General features: G+C 37.3%; 1 protein-coding gene across 16 annotated transcripts in view; it reads left to right on the top strand.

Annotated features, from left to right (window-relative positions):
* LOC307195594 (uncharacterized protein) overlaps window positions 1–13,486 on the top strand; it is a 920,801-nt gene that overhangs the window by 380,623 nt on the left and 526,692 nt on the right. For all 16 annotated transcript variants that reach the window (XR_013830873.1, XR_013830874.1, XR_013830875.1 and 13 more), the window contains one exon: window positions 335–452. Coding sequence is in view for 1 of the 16 variants with exons in the window: in XM_079939800.1 (XP_079795926.1) it covers window positions 335–452 (118 nt within the window). In the remaining 15 variants the exon portion in view is untranslated. The remainder of the gene's footprint in view (window positions 1–334; window positions 453–13,486) is intronic.

Consider the following 13,486-nt stretch of genomic DNA (forward strand, 5'->3'; position numbering starts at 1 on the left):
AGCTGATAACTTATAATGGGAAATATATACAGTTTTTGAACTGCATTCTAAATCACTTGTTTTTCCAGCATTTATTATATGCAACAAACATGTAGAAAGTGGTTAGCTAAAGCAGGTAGTTTGAAAATACTTTAGCATTTTTATCCAAACAAATGTCAGAATTTTTTTTGAAAATGAAAAATGCTAAGTATAATAAAAGTATATATTTATACTCTTGGCAGCCAAATGTGCTTTTTAATGGAATTTAAATAAATGGAATTTTTATGACAAAAAAAGCAACAGTAAAAGCAGTGATTATGTTTTTCATAGTTCATTTGCCTTCTTTGCCCTGCAGACCTTGTGTGGAAGAAAATGAGATCCCGAGTGAAGTCTACAATGTCATTGACTCTGAAGAAGGACTCAGAGACCCATTGGTGTTTAATGACCCTTACTGGCCTATGCAGTGGGAACTGGTATGATCTTCAGAAATAGATGGTTCTTTGGCAATGTTAAGAAATATTATTTTCGTCATGTTTTAATGCAGTAGACAGACACTTTTATGCACTGCCTGCTTTTATCTATTGGTTTTGCAGAGAGAGACTTAGCAAACTTTTGATGAAATATTACTGCCAGCTTATTAATGAGTACTAATCCTTTTAATTTGATTACATCCTTAGGGTTTGATTTAGCCTCTAAAAGATACCAGTAAAAAACCTAAGACATTTAAATTTGGTGTGTGTAAACAGGCTCATTACATAGAAATGTTGTTGCCATTCAGGCTTGAAGTTCTTATTTTTGCATAACCAGAATATATTCTATATTACTTCAATAATGAGAGAACTTGTCTTTGTCTTTATGGAGTAAGTGGAAGTTAGAACATTGCACAACAAACTGTTTTTCATAACACTTATAGTGTTGGACTTTTAGGACTACATTGCCCTGTCATTTATACAAGACTGTGGCAATGGAAAGGTCTGAGAAAAACACATATTTTTTGAGCATTAACAAGTAAAAAAAAAAAAAAAGTTGAAGTAGATACCACTAAATATTTTTAAGGGAAGTATTTGTAATGTGAAAACTGTTGTGGTAGCTCCTTTTTATGTTGATCATTGGCAATTACCAAGCCTACTCTCTGAAAAGAGTAGAAAACCCATATTGGAAAATGCCCAGGTCACTTTTCTGTAGCTTCAATTCACCTTTAAAAAGTGAAACATAATTTAGAAAGTTCTACGAGATGTATATGACTACATTTGACATTTCAAACACACATGCACAGAAACTCAAGTAAAAAAAATAAGAATTTCTTCAGTTACATGGAGTTGAAATAATTGATAACCAGTGAGTGGACTAGAGCTAATTAGGATAATGATAGTCAAAGATAAAAGGAGTGAAATTAAGAAAAAGGAGTGAGGGAAGTAGCTAGATAAAGAAGGAAGGCGTGAAATTTTTTTCAACTTTCTCTTGTTTGTTGGTTTTTTGACCTGAAGAATCAGTAAAAAGTAAGATGAATACTTGAAGATTACATTTCTGATACTTTGTAATTAGTCACCAACAAGAAATACTTTTTTGTGTAGGGTTATTATGTGCCCAGCTCCCCTATATTGAGGTCAAGGATTTTAGGAGACACAAGAGGGAAAGAAGATGGAAGGTAAATGATATAGGAAAAACAAGAAGAATTGAGTAGCAGTCAATAAAGTGACAGATTAGAAATGGAGAATAGTCTTAGAGACTATTAAACAATAAGCCCTCTTAAAATCAGACGAGATTGTGAAAGGAAAGGACAGAAAGCAGAGGTAGTAGGATAACTATATCATTTTCTAGGGCACAAGTTGATAGACTTTTTCTGCAAATGACCAGATAGTAAATATTTCTGGCTTTGTGGACCACATAAATCTCTGTGGCATATTTTTGTTGTTGTTCCAGTCCTTTAAAAATGTAAAAACCTTTCTCAGCTTAGAGTCATACAAAAACAGGCCGTAGGTTGGATTTCACTTGCAGACTGACAGTTGTAGAAAGTAAAGGGAAAAGAGGAGTCAAATAGGAAGTAGCCATTCAGATTTAGCTCTCTCTCTCTCTCTCTCTCTCTTTTTTTTTATTGAAGTATAGGTGATTTACAATGTTGTGTTAATTTCTGCTGTATAGCAAAGTGATTGTTATACATGTATATACATTCTTTTTTATATTCTTTTACATTATGGTTTATCACAGGATACTGAATAGAGTTCCCTGTGCTATACAGTAGGACCTTGTTGTTTATCTATTCTATATATAACAGTTAGCAGATTTAGCTATCTATTAAGCATCCAGGTGCTGTGCTATTTACACACTACACTAGCACAACTCAGCAATGAAAAGTCAAGCCAGGTTATCCTAAGTCAGTAGCCTTCTAGATTATTACTACATTCTGGTAGCACCATTCTAGAGGCATGTCTGCCAGTATGGAAGAGATTCTTCATAATGCCACAATGAGCCATAATACAAAATTGCAAAGAAAGAATTGCAGTTTCCAGTTGGAGTTCTGATGTTATTCATAACAGCTGACCTAAGCTGTGTTACAAAGCCCATCCACTGATGAGAATACCAAACTAATTTCATTGAAAGTTTGAATGGCACAAGTGTGAGTTCTCCACAACCAAGCATCCTGAAATAGTCTATTCTTTATTTTTGTGTCCATCTACTCCTCAGACAACAACCTATGGCAATCTGGCTTTGTGATGCCCTCCCACTTGCCCTGGTGATCTTCCCCCACCTTCACGCACTCCACTTAATTTCCCAATATACTTAAGACTTTCCAGTCCTTAGCTTACTTGAGTCATCAATTAGAAGCTGATAACTATCCAGATGAAATTCAAATGGCCATGATTCCTCTCCCAAATTCTCTTTGCTGTGCCTCCTCGACATTCGTTCCTGAGTAATTCTTTCTCATATTCTAAAATTCACTCCAGGCACTATATTCTAAAAGAATATCCTTTTCCACCTACCAGAGTGAATTAGGCCACTTTTACTCTGTACTTCTGTGCTCACACTACCATTGGAATGAGTGAAAAAGTGAATAAATGAATAGTTAATGCTTGACAATTTGTGTGTCCTCTCAGCTAGACGATAATATGCTTAAGGACAGGGACTATGCTTTATTCATCTCTACATTGCAACTCATGGCAGGAAACGTGACATTTTTAATACCAAATAAGCATGTGTTTAATTAGCAAATTTTGGAATGCATGTATGAACATAGTTTTTCATTTTTCTTCCTTTTGTTTTGTATTCTAAAGTAAGAAAAATCTATTTAACTCTTACCTGCTGTGAGCTTGTGTTCTAGTAAAACTGGTTTTCAGTTGAAAAATCTGCTTCTATCTCTGCCAGTAATTTTAAGGACAAAAAAAAAAAAAAAAAAAGATTCTGTAATAGGAAACCCCCAGTAGAGTGGCTTGAGCAGAATGAGGTTTATCTCATTTAAGAAAAAGAGTTGGTCGAGGGCCAGAATGAAATCTCACAGCGCCAAGACCCGAAGCTCCTTCCGTCTGCCACCTCACTTGTGTCCCTCTTACACATGGCTCACTGCCTTTTCTGCACTCCACGTAGTAGTGAGAAAAAAAGAAGGTATATGGCACCCCCAATCCCTTGTGGACACAGCCAGGAAGTGTGTGTGCTCATCTCAAACTTGAGGGTTTCTTCCTAGGAGAGGGAAGAATATATGTGAGGAAACAATATGTTAACAGTCTCTTCCAAGTACTACTTAAAAAGCAAAACATTTTAAACAAAAATGTAAGTAAACTCTCTGGAATTTCTAATTAGCACTTGATATGTAGCATGAACAATAGAGAAATATGAGTATAGGAGATAGGAAATTAAAAAGCTATAAAATAATTTTTGAAATTGCAGTGAATTTTTTAAACAATTGTTCCATAATGTTGAAACTCACCTGATTCGCCATTATTTGCCAAAATTTATCATGGCAAGTAATAGAGAATCAAATGTCCGAAGTCTGAACAGAGTATTGTTTATATGGGCTAAATTCACCATTTAAATAAAATGTCAGGAACAAGCTCTTCCAAATATATAATACTAACTTTTTCTTTCTACTCCTACACTGTTATTCTCAGTGGAAAAATCATTTTATTATCATAAACCCATCTAAGAACAGCCATGATATTCTTCTGCTAAATATTTGTACAATTCTGCTAATGTGAGGTAATATTTATAAATTTTGTCCTAGGATATTTTTCAGAACATATTTCTTGAGAAATTCTTATTAGCTTTTAAATATCATTGTAGTTCTTAAGATTTGCATATAAAGTTAATGCTGCTTCTGCCTAAAATTGTGCTGAAAAGTATAATTTGAAGAAAATTGTGACTTTCATTTTCTGAAGTACTATGTTCTAATGATAAAGTTCTTTAAAATACTGTGCTAGATTTTTGCAATCATGGTCAAGTGTTCCATCATGTTATCTGAAGTAAGTAGCCTAGAGGAAGTGAAAGTGAAAAAGATGACTATTTTTATTAGTTTATATAGGCAAAAACTAAACCCATTTTAACTGATGCTCAAAGCTCAATAGACATTGATAAGAAAAATTACAGCAATATAATTTTCAAGACGGTAAGGTTATTTGATTTTTTTCTGCTTTAATTTTTGATTCAGAAATTAATTTTGCAAAAAGGAAGTGTTGCATCTGCACATGCATTATTTTACCTATAAGACGGTGAGACAGATTATGTGAAAGTGAGTTGACAACATGAAATTTCATCAGTGCAAAGGGCATTAGGATACTCTTATAGTGTTGGGGATCAGTGTCTGTGAGCTAGGGCTTCTTTCCTTCCTCAGCCTCCATGCCTGTGTGGACTGCCACAGCACAGGCCAGAGGGCCAGGTTGAGGACAATGTCAAGAGAGGTTAAACATATGTGTTTAAAAGAGAGGTTAAACCTATGAGTTTAAAAGTTGCTGTGACTAGGTGTGTTAGGAAGAATTTATACTGGGTATATTAGGGTATAAGTTTAAACAAATGTGGATTCAGATCCTGTGTCTCATCTGTGACAGTCATGAATATTTTAATGTTCTGAAAATCTGTTTTCTTATCTGTAAGGTGGACTTAAACTTTGCAGGATTGTTCTTAGAATCAAATGAGATTATGGACACAAAGGATGTGTCACAGTGCTTGACATGTGGTAGGCATTCAATGAGCAACTTGGCAGCTGGCCAGATTCCTTTCCTGTTATGGGTTAAACGTCCATTACATAGGAAGTAAACTATGCAGAATGCTCATTTCTCAACAACACTGGATGATTAAAGCAGTACTAGTGCAGGTTGTTAATAATTCTTGTGTTATAATATAATGGGAATAATGTGTTAGTGATCTCCAAAGAAGGGCTTACCCCACAAAACATACATAAGCATAAAGTAATGGGATACAGGAAAAAATGTAAGGACTTCCATTTATATTTATTTTTTATCTTTAATTTTTTTAACATTTTTCTGATTGTATTATAATCCATATAATGTATTAGTCTATTAATACATGTTTTCATTTCCAAATAATTAAATATATAATATGGGTGTATGCACAACACATTTTTTTATGAGAAGACATGATCAAAATGTTTGAAAGAGACTGATATACTCAACAAATACTCATAAAGTGGATGTCACAATGTTTTTACTGAGTTTCTGGTAAATGAACAGGACTAGGCATTAATTCGTTGAAGATGAATCAGATATGGATTTTTACATTAAAAATCTTAAAGTCGAACAGAGGTATTAGCACACACTAATAAATAGCTATATTATTAGATGGAAATAGATTCTATTAAGAAGGCAAAATTAAGAATAGTTATTTTGAGCCTTCAAGATGGTAGAGGAGTACGACATGGAGATCATCTTCCTCCCCACAAATACATCAAAACTACATCTACAAGTGGAACAACTCCTACAGAACACCTACTGAACGCTGGCAGAAGACCTCAGACTTCCCAAAAGGCAAGAAACTCCTCACATACTTGGGTAGGGCAAAGGAAAAACAAGGACAAAAGAATAGTGGCGGGACCTGCACCTTGGGGAGGGAGCTGTGAAGGAGGAAAAGTTGCCATATACTAGGAAGCCCCTTCAATGGTGGACATGGCGGGTGGTGGAGGGGAGAAGTTTCGGAGCCATGGAGGAGAGCGCAGCAACAGAGGTGCGGAGGGCAAAGCGGAGAGATTCCCGCACAGAGGACCGGTGCTGACCAGCACTCACCAGCCTGAGAGGCTTGTCTGCGCACCCACTGGGGCGGGTGGGGGCTGGGAGCTGAGGCTTGGGTTTTAGGTTCAGACCCCAGCGAGAAGACTGGGGTTGGCTGTGTGAACACAGCCTGAAGGGGGATAGTGCGTCACAGCTAGCCAGGAGGGAGTCCGGGAAGAACTCAGGACCTGCCTAAGAGGCAAGAGACCATTGTTTTGGGGTGTGCGAGGAGAGGGGACTCAGAGTACCACCTAAACAAGCTCCAGCGACGGGCATGAGCCGTAGCTACCAGCGCGGACAGCAGAAATGGGCATGAGACGCTAAGGCTGCTGCTGCAGCCACCAAGAAGCCTGTGTGTAAGCACAGGTCACTCTCCACACCTCCCCTCCCAGGAGCCTATGCAGCCTGCCACTGCCAGGGTTCCATGATCCAGAGACAGCTTCCCAGGGAGAACACATGGCATGCCTCAGGCCTTTGCAATGTCACACTGGACTCTGCCGCTGCAGGCATGCCCCGCATTCCATACCCCTCCCTCCCCCAAGCCTGAGTGAACCAGAGCCCCCTAATCAGCTGCTACTTTAACCCAGTCCTCTCTGAGCAAAGAACAGATGCCCTCAAGAGACCTACACACAGAGGCGGGGCCAAATCCAAAGCTGAACCCCAGGAGCTGTGTGAACAAAGAAGAGAAAGGGAAATTTCTCCCAGCAGCCTCAGGAGCAGCAGGTTAAATCTCCACAATCAACTTGATGTACCCTGCATCTGTGTAATACCTGAATAGACAAGGAATCATCCCAAAACTGAGGCAGTGGACTTTGGGAGCAACTGTAGACTTGGGGTTTGCTTTCTGCATCGAATTTGTTTCTGGTTTTATGTTTACCTAAGTTAGTACTTAGAGCTATTATCGTTGGTAGATTTGTTTATTGATTTGGTTGCTGTCTTCCTTTTTTTATTTCATATTTTTTTCTTTTTTTTTCCCTTTTTCTCTTTTTGTGAGAGTGTATGTGTATGCTTCCTTGTGTGATTTTGTCTGTATAGCTTTGCTTTTGACATTTGTCCTAGGGTTCTGACTGTCCGTTTTGTTTGGTTTTATTTTTTTAGTATAGTTTTTACTGCTTGTTACCATTGGTAGATTTGCTTTTTGGTTTGGTTGCTCTATTCTTTCTTTCTCTCTTTTTTTTAATTAATTTTTTTCTTTTTAAAACTTGTCTTCTATTTTAAAAACTTTATTTTATTTTTTCTACCTTTCTTTCTTTCTTTATTTCTCCTTCTTTCCTTCCTTCCTTCCTTTCTCTTTCCTTCCTTTTCTTTCTTTCTTTCTTTCTTTCTTTCTTTCTTTCTTTCTTTCTTTCTTTCTTTCTTTCTTTCCTTCCTTCCTTCCTTCCTTCCTTCCTTCCTTCCTCCCTTCCTTTTTCTCCCTTTTCTTCGAGCTGTGTGGCTGGCAGGGTCTTGGTGGTTGCCGGGTGTCAGGCCTGAGCCTCTGAGGTGAGAAAGCCGACTTCAGGACATTGGTCCACCAGAGACCTCCTGGCTCCACATAATATCAAACGGTGAAAGCTGTCGCAGACATCTCCATCTCAATGCCAAGACCCAGCTCCACTCAACGACCAGCAAGCTACAGTGCTGGATACCCTATGCCAAATAACTAGCAAGACAGGAACACAACCTCACCCATTAGCAGAAATGCTGCCTCAAATCATAATAAGGTCACAGACACCCCAATACACACCACCGGATGGGGTCCTGCCCACCAGGAAGACAAGATACAGCCTCATCCACCAGAACACAGGCACCAGTCCCCTCCACCAGGGAGCCTACACAATCCAATGAACCAACCTTACCCCCAGGAGCAGACACCAAAAACAGCGGGAACTACGAACCTGCAGCCTACGAAATGGAGACCCCAAACACAGTAAGTTAAACAAAATGAGAAGACAGAGAAATACATAGCAGATGAAGGAGCAAGGCAAAAACCCACCAGACCAAACAAATGAGGAGGAAATAGGCAGTCTAGCTGAAAAAGAATTCTAAGTAATCGTAGTAAAGACGATCCAAAATCTTGGAAATAGAATGGAGAAAATACAAGAAACATTTAACAAGGACCTAGAAGAACTAAAGAGCAAACAAACAATCATGAACCACACAATAAGTGAAATTAAAAATTCTCTAGAAGGAATCAATAGCAGAATAACTGATGCAGAGGAACAGATAAGTGACCTGGAAGATAAAATAGAGGAAATAGCAACCACAGAGCAGAATAAAGAAAAAAGAATGAAAAGAATTGAGGACAATCTAGGAGACCTATGGGAGAACATTAAACACACCAACATTCGAATTATAGGGGTCCCAGAAGAAGAAGAGAAAAAAAAAACAGGACTGATAAAATATTTCAAGAGATTATAGTTGAAAACTTCCCTAATATGGGTATGGGTATAGTCAAGGAAGTCAAGTCAAGTCCAGGAAGCTCAGAGAGTCCCATACAGGATAAATCCAAGGAGAAACATGCCAAAACAAATATTTATCAAACTATCAAAAATTAAATACAAAGAAAAAAATACTAAAAGTAGCAAGGGAAAAGCAACAATTAACATACAAAGGAATCCCCATAAGGTAAACAGCTGATCTTTCAGCAGAAACTCTGCAAGCCACAGGGAGTGGCAGGATATATTTAAAGTGATGAAAGGGAAAAACCTACAACCAAGATTACTCTACCCAGCAAAGATCTCATTCATATTCGATGGAGAAATTAAAACCTCTAGAGACAAGCAAAAGCTAAGGGAATTCAGCACCCCCAACCCAGCTCTACAACAAATGCTAAAGGAACTTCTCTAGGCAGGAAACACAAGGAAAAGACTTACAATAAAAAACCCAAAACAATCAAGAAAATGGCAATAGGAACATACATGTCAATAACTACCTTAAATATAAATGGATTAAATGCTCTCACCAAAGACATAGACTGGCTGAATGGATACAAAAAGAAGACCTGTACATATGCCGTCTACAAGAGACCCACTTCAGACCTAGGGACACATACAGACTGAAAGTGAGGGGATGGAAAAAGATATTCCATGCAAATGGAAATCAGAAGAAAGCTGGAGTAGCACTTCTCATATCAGATAAAACAGACTTTAAAACAAAGACTATTACAAGAGACAAAGAAGGACACTACATAATCATCAAGGGATCAATCCAAGAAGAAGATATAACAATTGTAAATATTTATGCACCCAAGATAGGAGCACCTCAATACATAAGGCAAATGGTAACAGCCAGAAAAGGGGAAATCGACAGGAACACAATAACAGTAGGTGACTTTAACACCCCAGTTTCACCAATGGACACATCATTGAAAATGAAATTAAATAAGGAAACACAAACTTTAACTGATACATTAAATAAGATGGACTTAATTGATAAATATAGGACATTCCATCCAAAAACAACAGAATACACTTTCTTCCCAAGTGCCCATGGAACTTTCTCCGGGATAGATCATATCTTGGGTCACAAATCAAGCCTCAGTAAATTTAAGAAAATTGAAATCATATCAAGTATCTTTTCTGACCACAATGCTATGAGACTAGATATGAATTACAGGAAAAAAATCTGTAAAACATTCAAACACATGGAGAATAAACAGTACACTACTAATTAACCAAGATATCACTCAAGAAATCAAAGGGGAAATCAAAAAATACCTAGAAATAAATGACAATGAAAACATGGCAGCTCAAAACATATGGGATACAGCAAAAGCAGTTCTAAGAGGGAAGTTTATAGCAATATAATCCTACCTCAAGAAACAAGAAACATCTCAAATAAACAACCTAACCTTCCACGTAAAGCAATTAGAGAAAGAAGAACAAAAAAACCCCAAAGTTAGCAGAAGGAAAGAAGTCATAAAGATAAGATCAGAAATAAAGAAAAAAGAAATGAAGGAAATGATAGCAAAGGTCAGTAAAATTAAAAGCTGGTTCTTTGGGAAGATAAACAAACTTGATAAACCATTAGCCAGACTCATCAAGAAAAAAAGGGAGAAGTCCCAAATCAATAGAATTGGAAATGAAAAAGGAGAAGTAACAACTGACACTGCAGAAATACAAAGGTCCATGAGAGATTACTACAAGCAACTATATGCCAATTAAATGGACAACCTGGAAGAAATGGACAAATTCTTAGAAATGCACAACTGCCAAGACTCAATCAGGAAGAAATAGAAAATATGAACAGACCAATCACAAGCACTGAAATTGAAACTGTGATTAAAAATCTTCCAACAAACAAAAGCCCAAGACCAGATGGCTTCACATGCGAATTCTATCAAACTTTTAGAGAAGAGTTAACAACTATCCTCAAACTCTCCCAAAATATAGCAGAGGGAGGAACACTCCCTAACTCATTCTATGAGACCACCATCACCCTGATACCAAAACCAGACAAAGATGCCACAAAAAAAGAAAACTACAGGCCAATATCACTGATGAACATAGATGCAAAAATCCTCAACAAAATACTAGCAAACAGAATCCAACAGCACATTAAAAGGATCATACACCACGATCAAATGGGGTTTATCCCAGGAATGCAAGGATTCTTCAATATACACAGATCAATCAATGTGATAAACCATATTAAAAATTTGAAGGAGAAAAACCATATGATCATCTCAATAGATGCAGAAAAAGCTTTCGACAAAATTCAACACCAGTTTATGATAAAAACCCTCCAGAAAGTAGACACAGAGGGAGCTTACCTCAATATAATAAAGGCCATACACAACAAACGCACAGCCAACATCCTTCTCAATGGTGAAAAACTGAAGCCATTTCCACTAAGATCAGGTACAAGACAAGGTTTTCCACTCTAACCACTATTATTCAACATAGTTTTGGAAGTTTTAGCCACACAGATCAGAGAAGAAAAAGAATTAAAAGGAATCCAAATCTGAAAAGAAGAAGTACAACTGTCACTGTTTGCAGATGACATGATACTATACATAGAGTATCCTAAAGATGCTACCAGAAAACTACTAGAGCTAATGAGTGAATTTGGTAAAGTAGCAGGATACAAAATTAATGCACAGAAATCTCTTGCTTTCCTAAACACTAATGATGAAAAATCTGAAAGAGAAATTAAGGAACCACTCCCATTTACCATTGCAACATAAAGAATAAAATACCTAGGAATAAACCTACCTAAAGAGACAAAAGGCCTGTATGCAAAAAACCATAAGACACTGATGAAAGAAATTAAAGATGATACAAACAGATGGAGAGATATACCATGTTCTTGGATTGGAAGAATCAACATTGTGAAAATGACGATACTACCCAAAGCAATCTACAGATTCAATGCAATCCCTATCAAACTACCAATGGCATTTTTCACAGAACTAGAACAAAAAATTTCACAAGTTTTATGGAAACACAAAAGACTCGAATAGCCAAAGCAATCTTGAGAAAGAAAAACGGAGCTGGAGGAATCAGGCTGCTGGGACTTCAGACTATACTACAAAGCTACAGTAATCAAGACAGTATGGTACTGGCACCAAACCAGAAAGGTAGATCAGTGGAACAGGATAGAAAGCCCAGAGATAAACCCACACAATATGGTCAACTTGTCTTTGATTAAGGAGGCAAGAATATACAATGGAGAAAAGACAGCCTCTTCAATAAGTGGTGCCAGGCAAACTGGACAGCTACATGTAAAAGAATGAAATTAGAACACTCCCTAACACCATACACAAAAATAAACTCAAAATGGATTAAAGACCTAAATGTAAGGCCAGACACTATAAAACTCTTAGAGGAAAACATAGGCAGAACACTCCATGACATAAATCACAGTAAGTTCCTTTTTGACCCACCTCTTAAAGAAATGGAAATAAAAACAAAAATAAACAAATGGGACCTAATGAAACTTAAAAGCTTTTGCACAGCAAAGGAAACAATAAACAAGATCAAAAGACAACCCTGAGAATGGGGAAAATATTTGCAAATGAAGCAACTGACAAAGGATTAATCTCCAAAATATACAAGTAGCTCATGCAGGTCAATATCAAGAAAACAAACAATCCAATCCAAAAATGGGAAGAAGACCTAAATAAACATTTCTCCAAAGAAGGTATACAGACTGCCAACAAACACATGAAAGGATGTTCAACATCACTAATCATTAGAGAAATGCAAATGAAAACTACAATGAGATATCACCTCACACTGGTTAGAATGGTCATCATCAAAAAATCTACAAACAATAAATGCTGGGGAGGGTGTGTAGAAAAGGGAACCCTCTTGCACTGTTGGTGGGAATATAAATTGATACAGCCACTTCTGGAGAACAGTATGGAGGTTCCTCAAAACCTAAAAGTAGAACTACCATATGACCCAGCAATCCCACTACTGGGCACATACCCTGAGAAAACCATAATTCAAAAAGAGTCATGTACCACAGTGTTCATTGCAGCACTGTTTACAATAGCCAGGACATGGAAGCAACGTAAGTGTCCATGGACAGCTGAATGGATAAAGAAGATGTGGCACATAGCACAGGGAGATCAACTCGGTGGTTTTTGACCACATTGAGGGGTGGGATCGGGAGGGTGGAAGGGGGGTAGATGCAAGAGGGAAGAGATATGGGAATATATATGTATATGTATAGCTGATTCACTTTGTTATAAAGCAGAAACTAACACACCATTGTAAAGCAATTATACTCCAATAAAGATGTTAAAATAAATAAATAAATAAAATCTATGGAAGAAGCCTCAAAAAAAAAAAATAAAGATTTGCACATATATACAATGGAGTATTACTCAGTCATAAAAAGAAATGAAATTGACTTATTTGTAGTGAGGTGGATAGACCTAGAGACTGTCTTTCAGAGTGTAGTATGTCAGAAAGAGAAAAATACCATATGCTAACAAATATATATGGAATCTAAAAAAAAAAAAAGTGGTTCTGACGAACCTAGGGGCAGGACAGGAGTAAAGACAGATGTAGAGAATGGACTTGAGGACACGGGGAGGGGGAAGGGTAAGCTGGGATGAAGTGAGAGAGTGGCATGGACATATATACACTACCAAATGTAAAACAGATAGCTAGTGGGAAGCAGCTGCATAGTAACAGGGAGGTCAGCTCGGTGCTTTGTGTCCACCTAGAGGGGTGGGATAGGGAGTGTGGGAGGGAGAAACAAGAAGGAGGAGATATGGGGATATATGTATATGTATAGCTGATTCACTTTGTTATACAGCAGAAGCTAACACACCATTGTAAAGCAATTATTCTCCAATAAAG

The sequence above is a fragment of the Stenella coeruleoalba genome (genome assembly GCF_951394435.1).
Source record: "Stenella coeruleoalba genome assembly, chromosome: 12".
NCBI classification, from domain to species: Eukaryota; Metazoa; Chordata; class Mammalia; order Artiodactyla; family Delphinidae; genus Stenella; species Stenella coeruleoalba.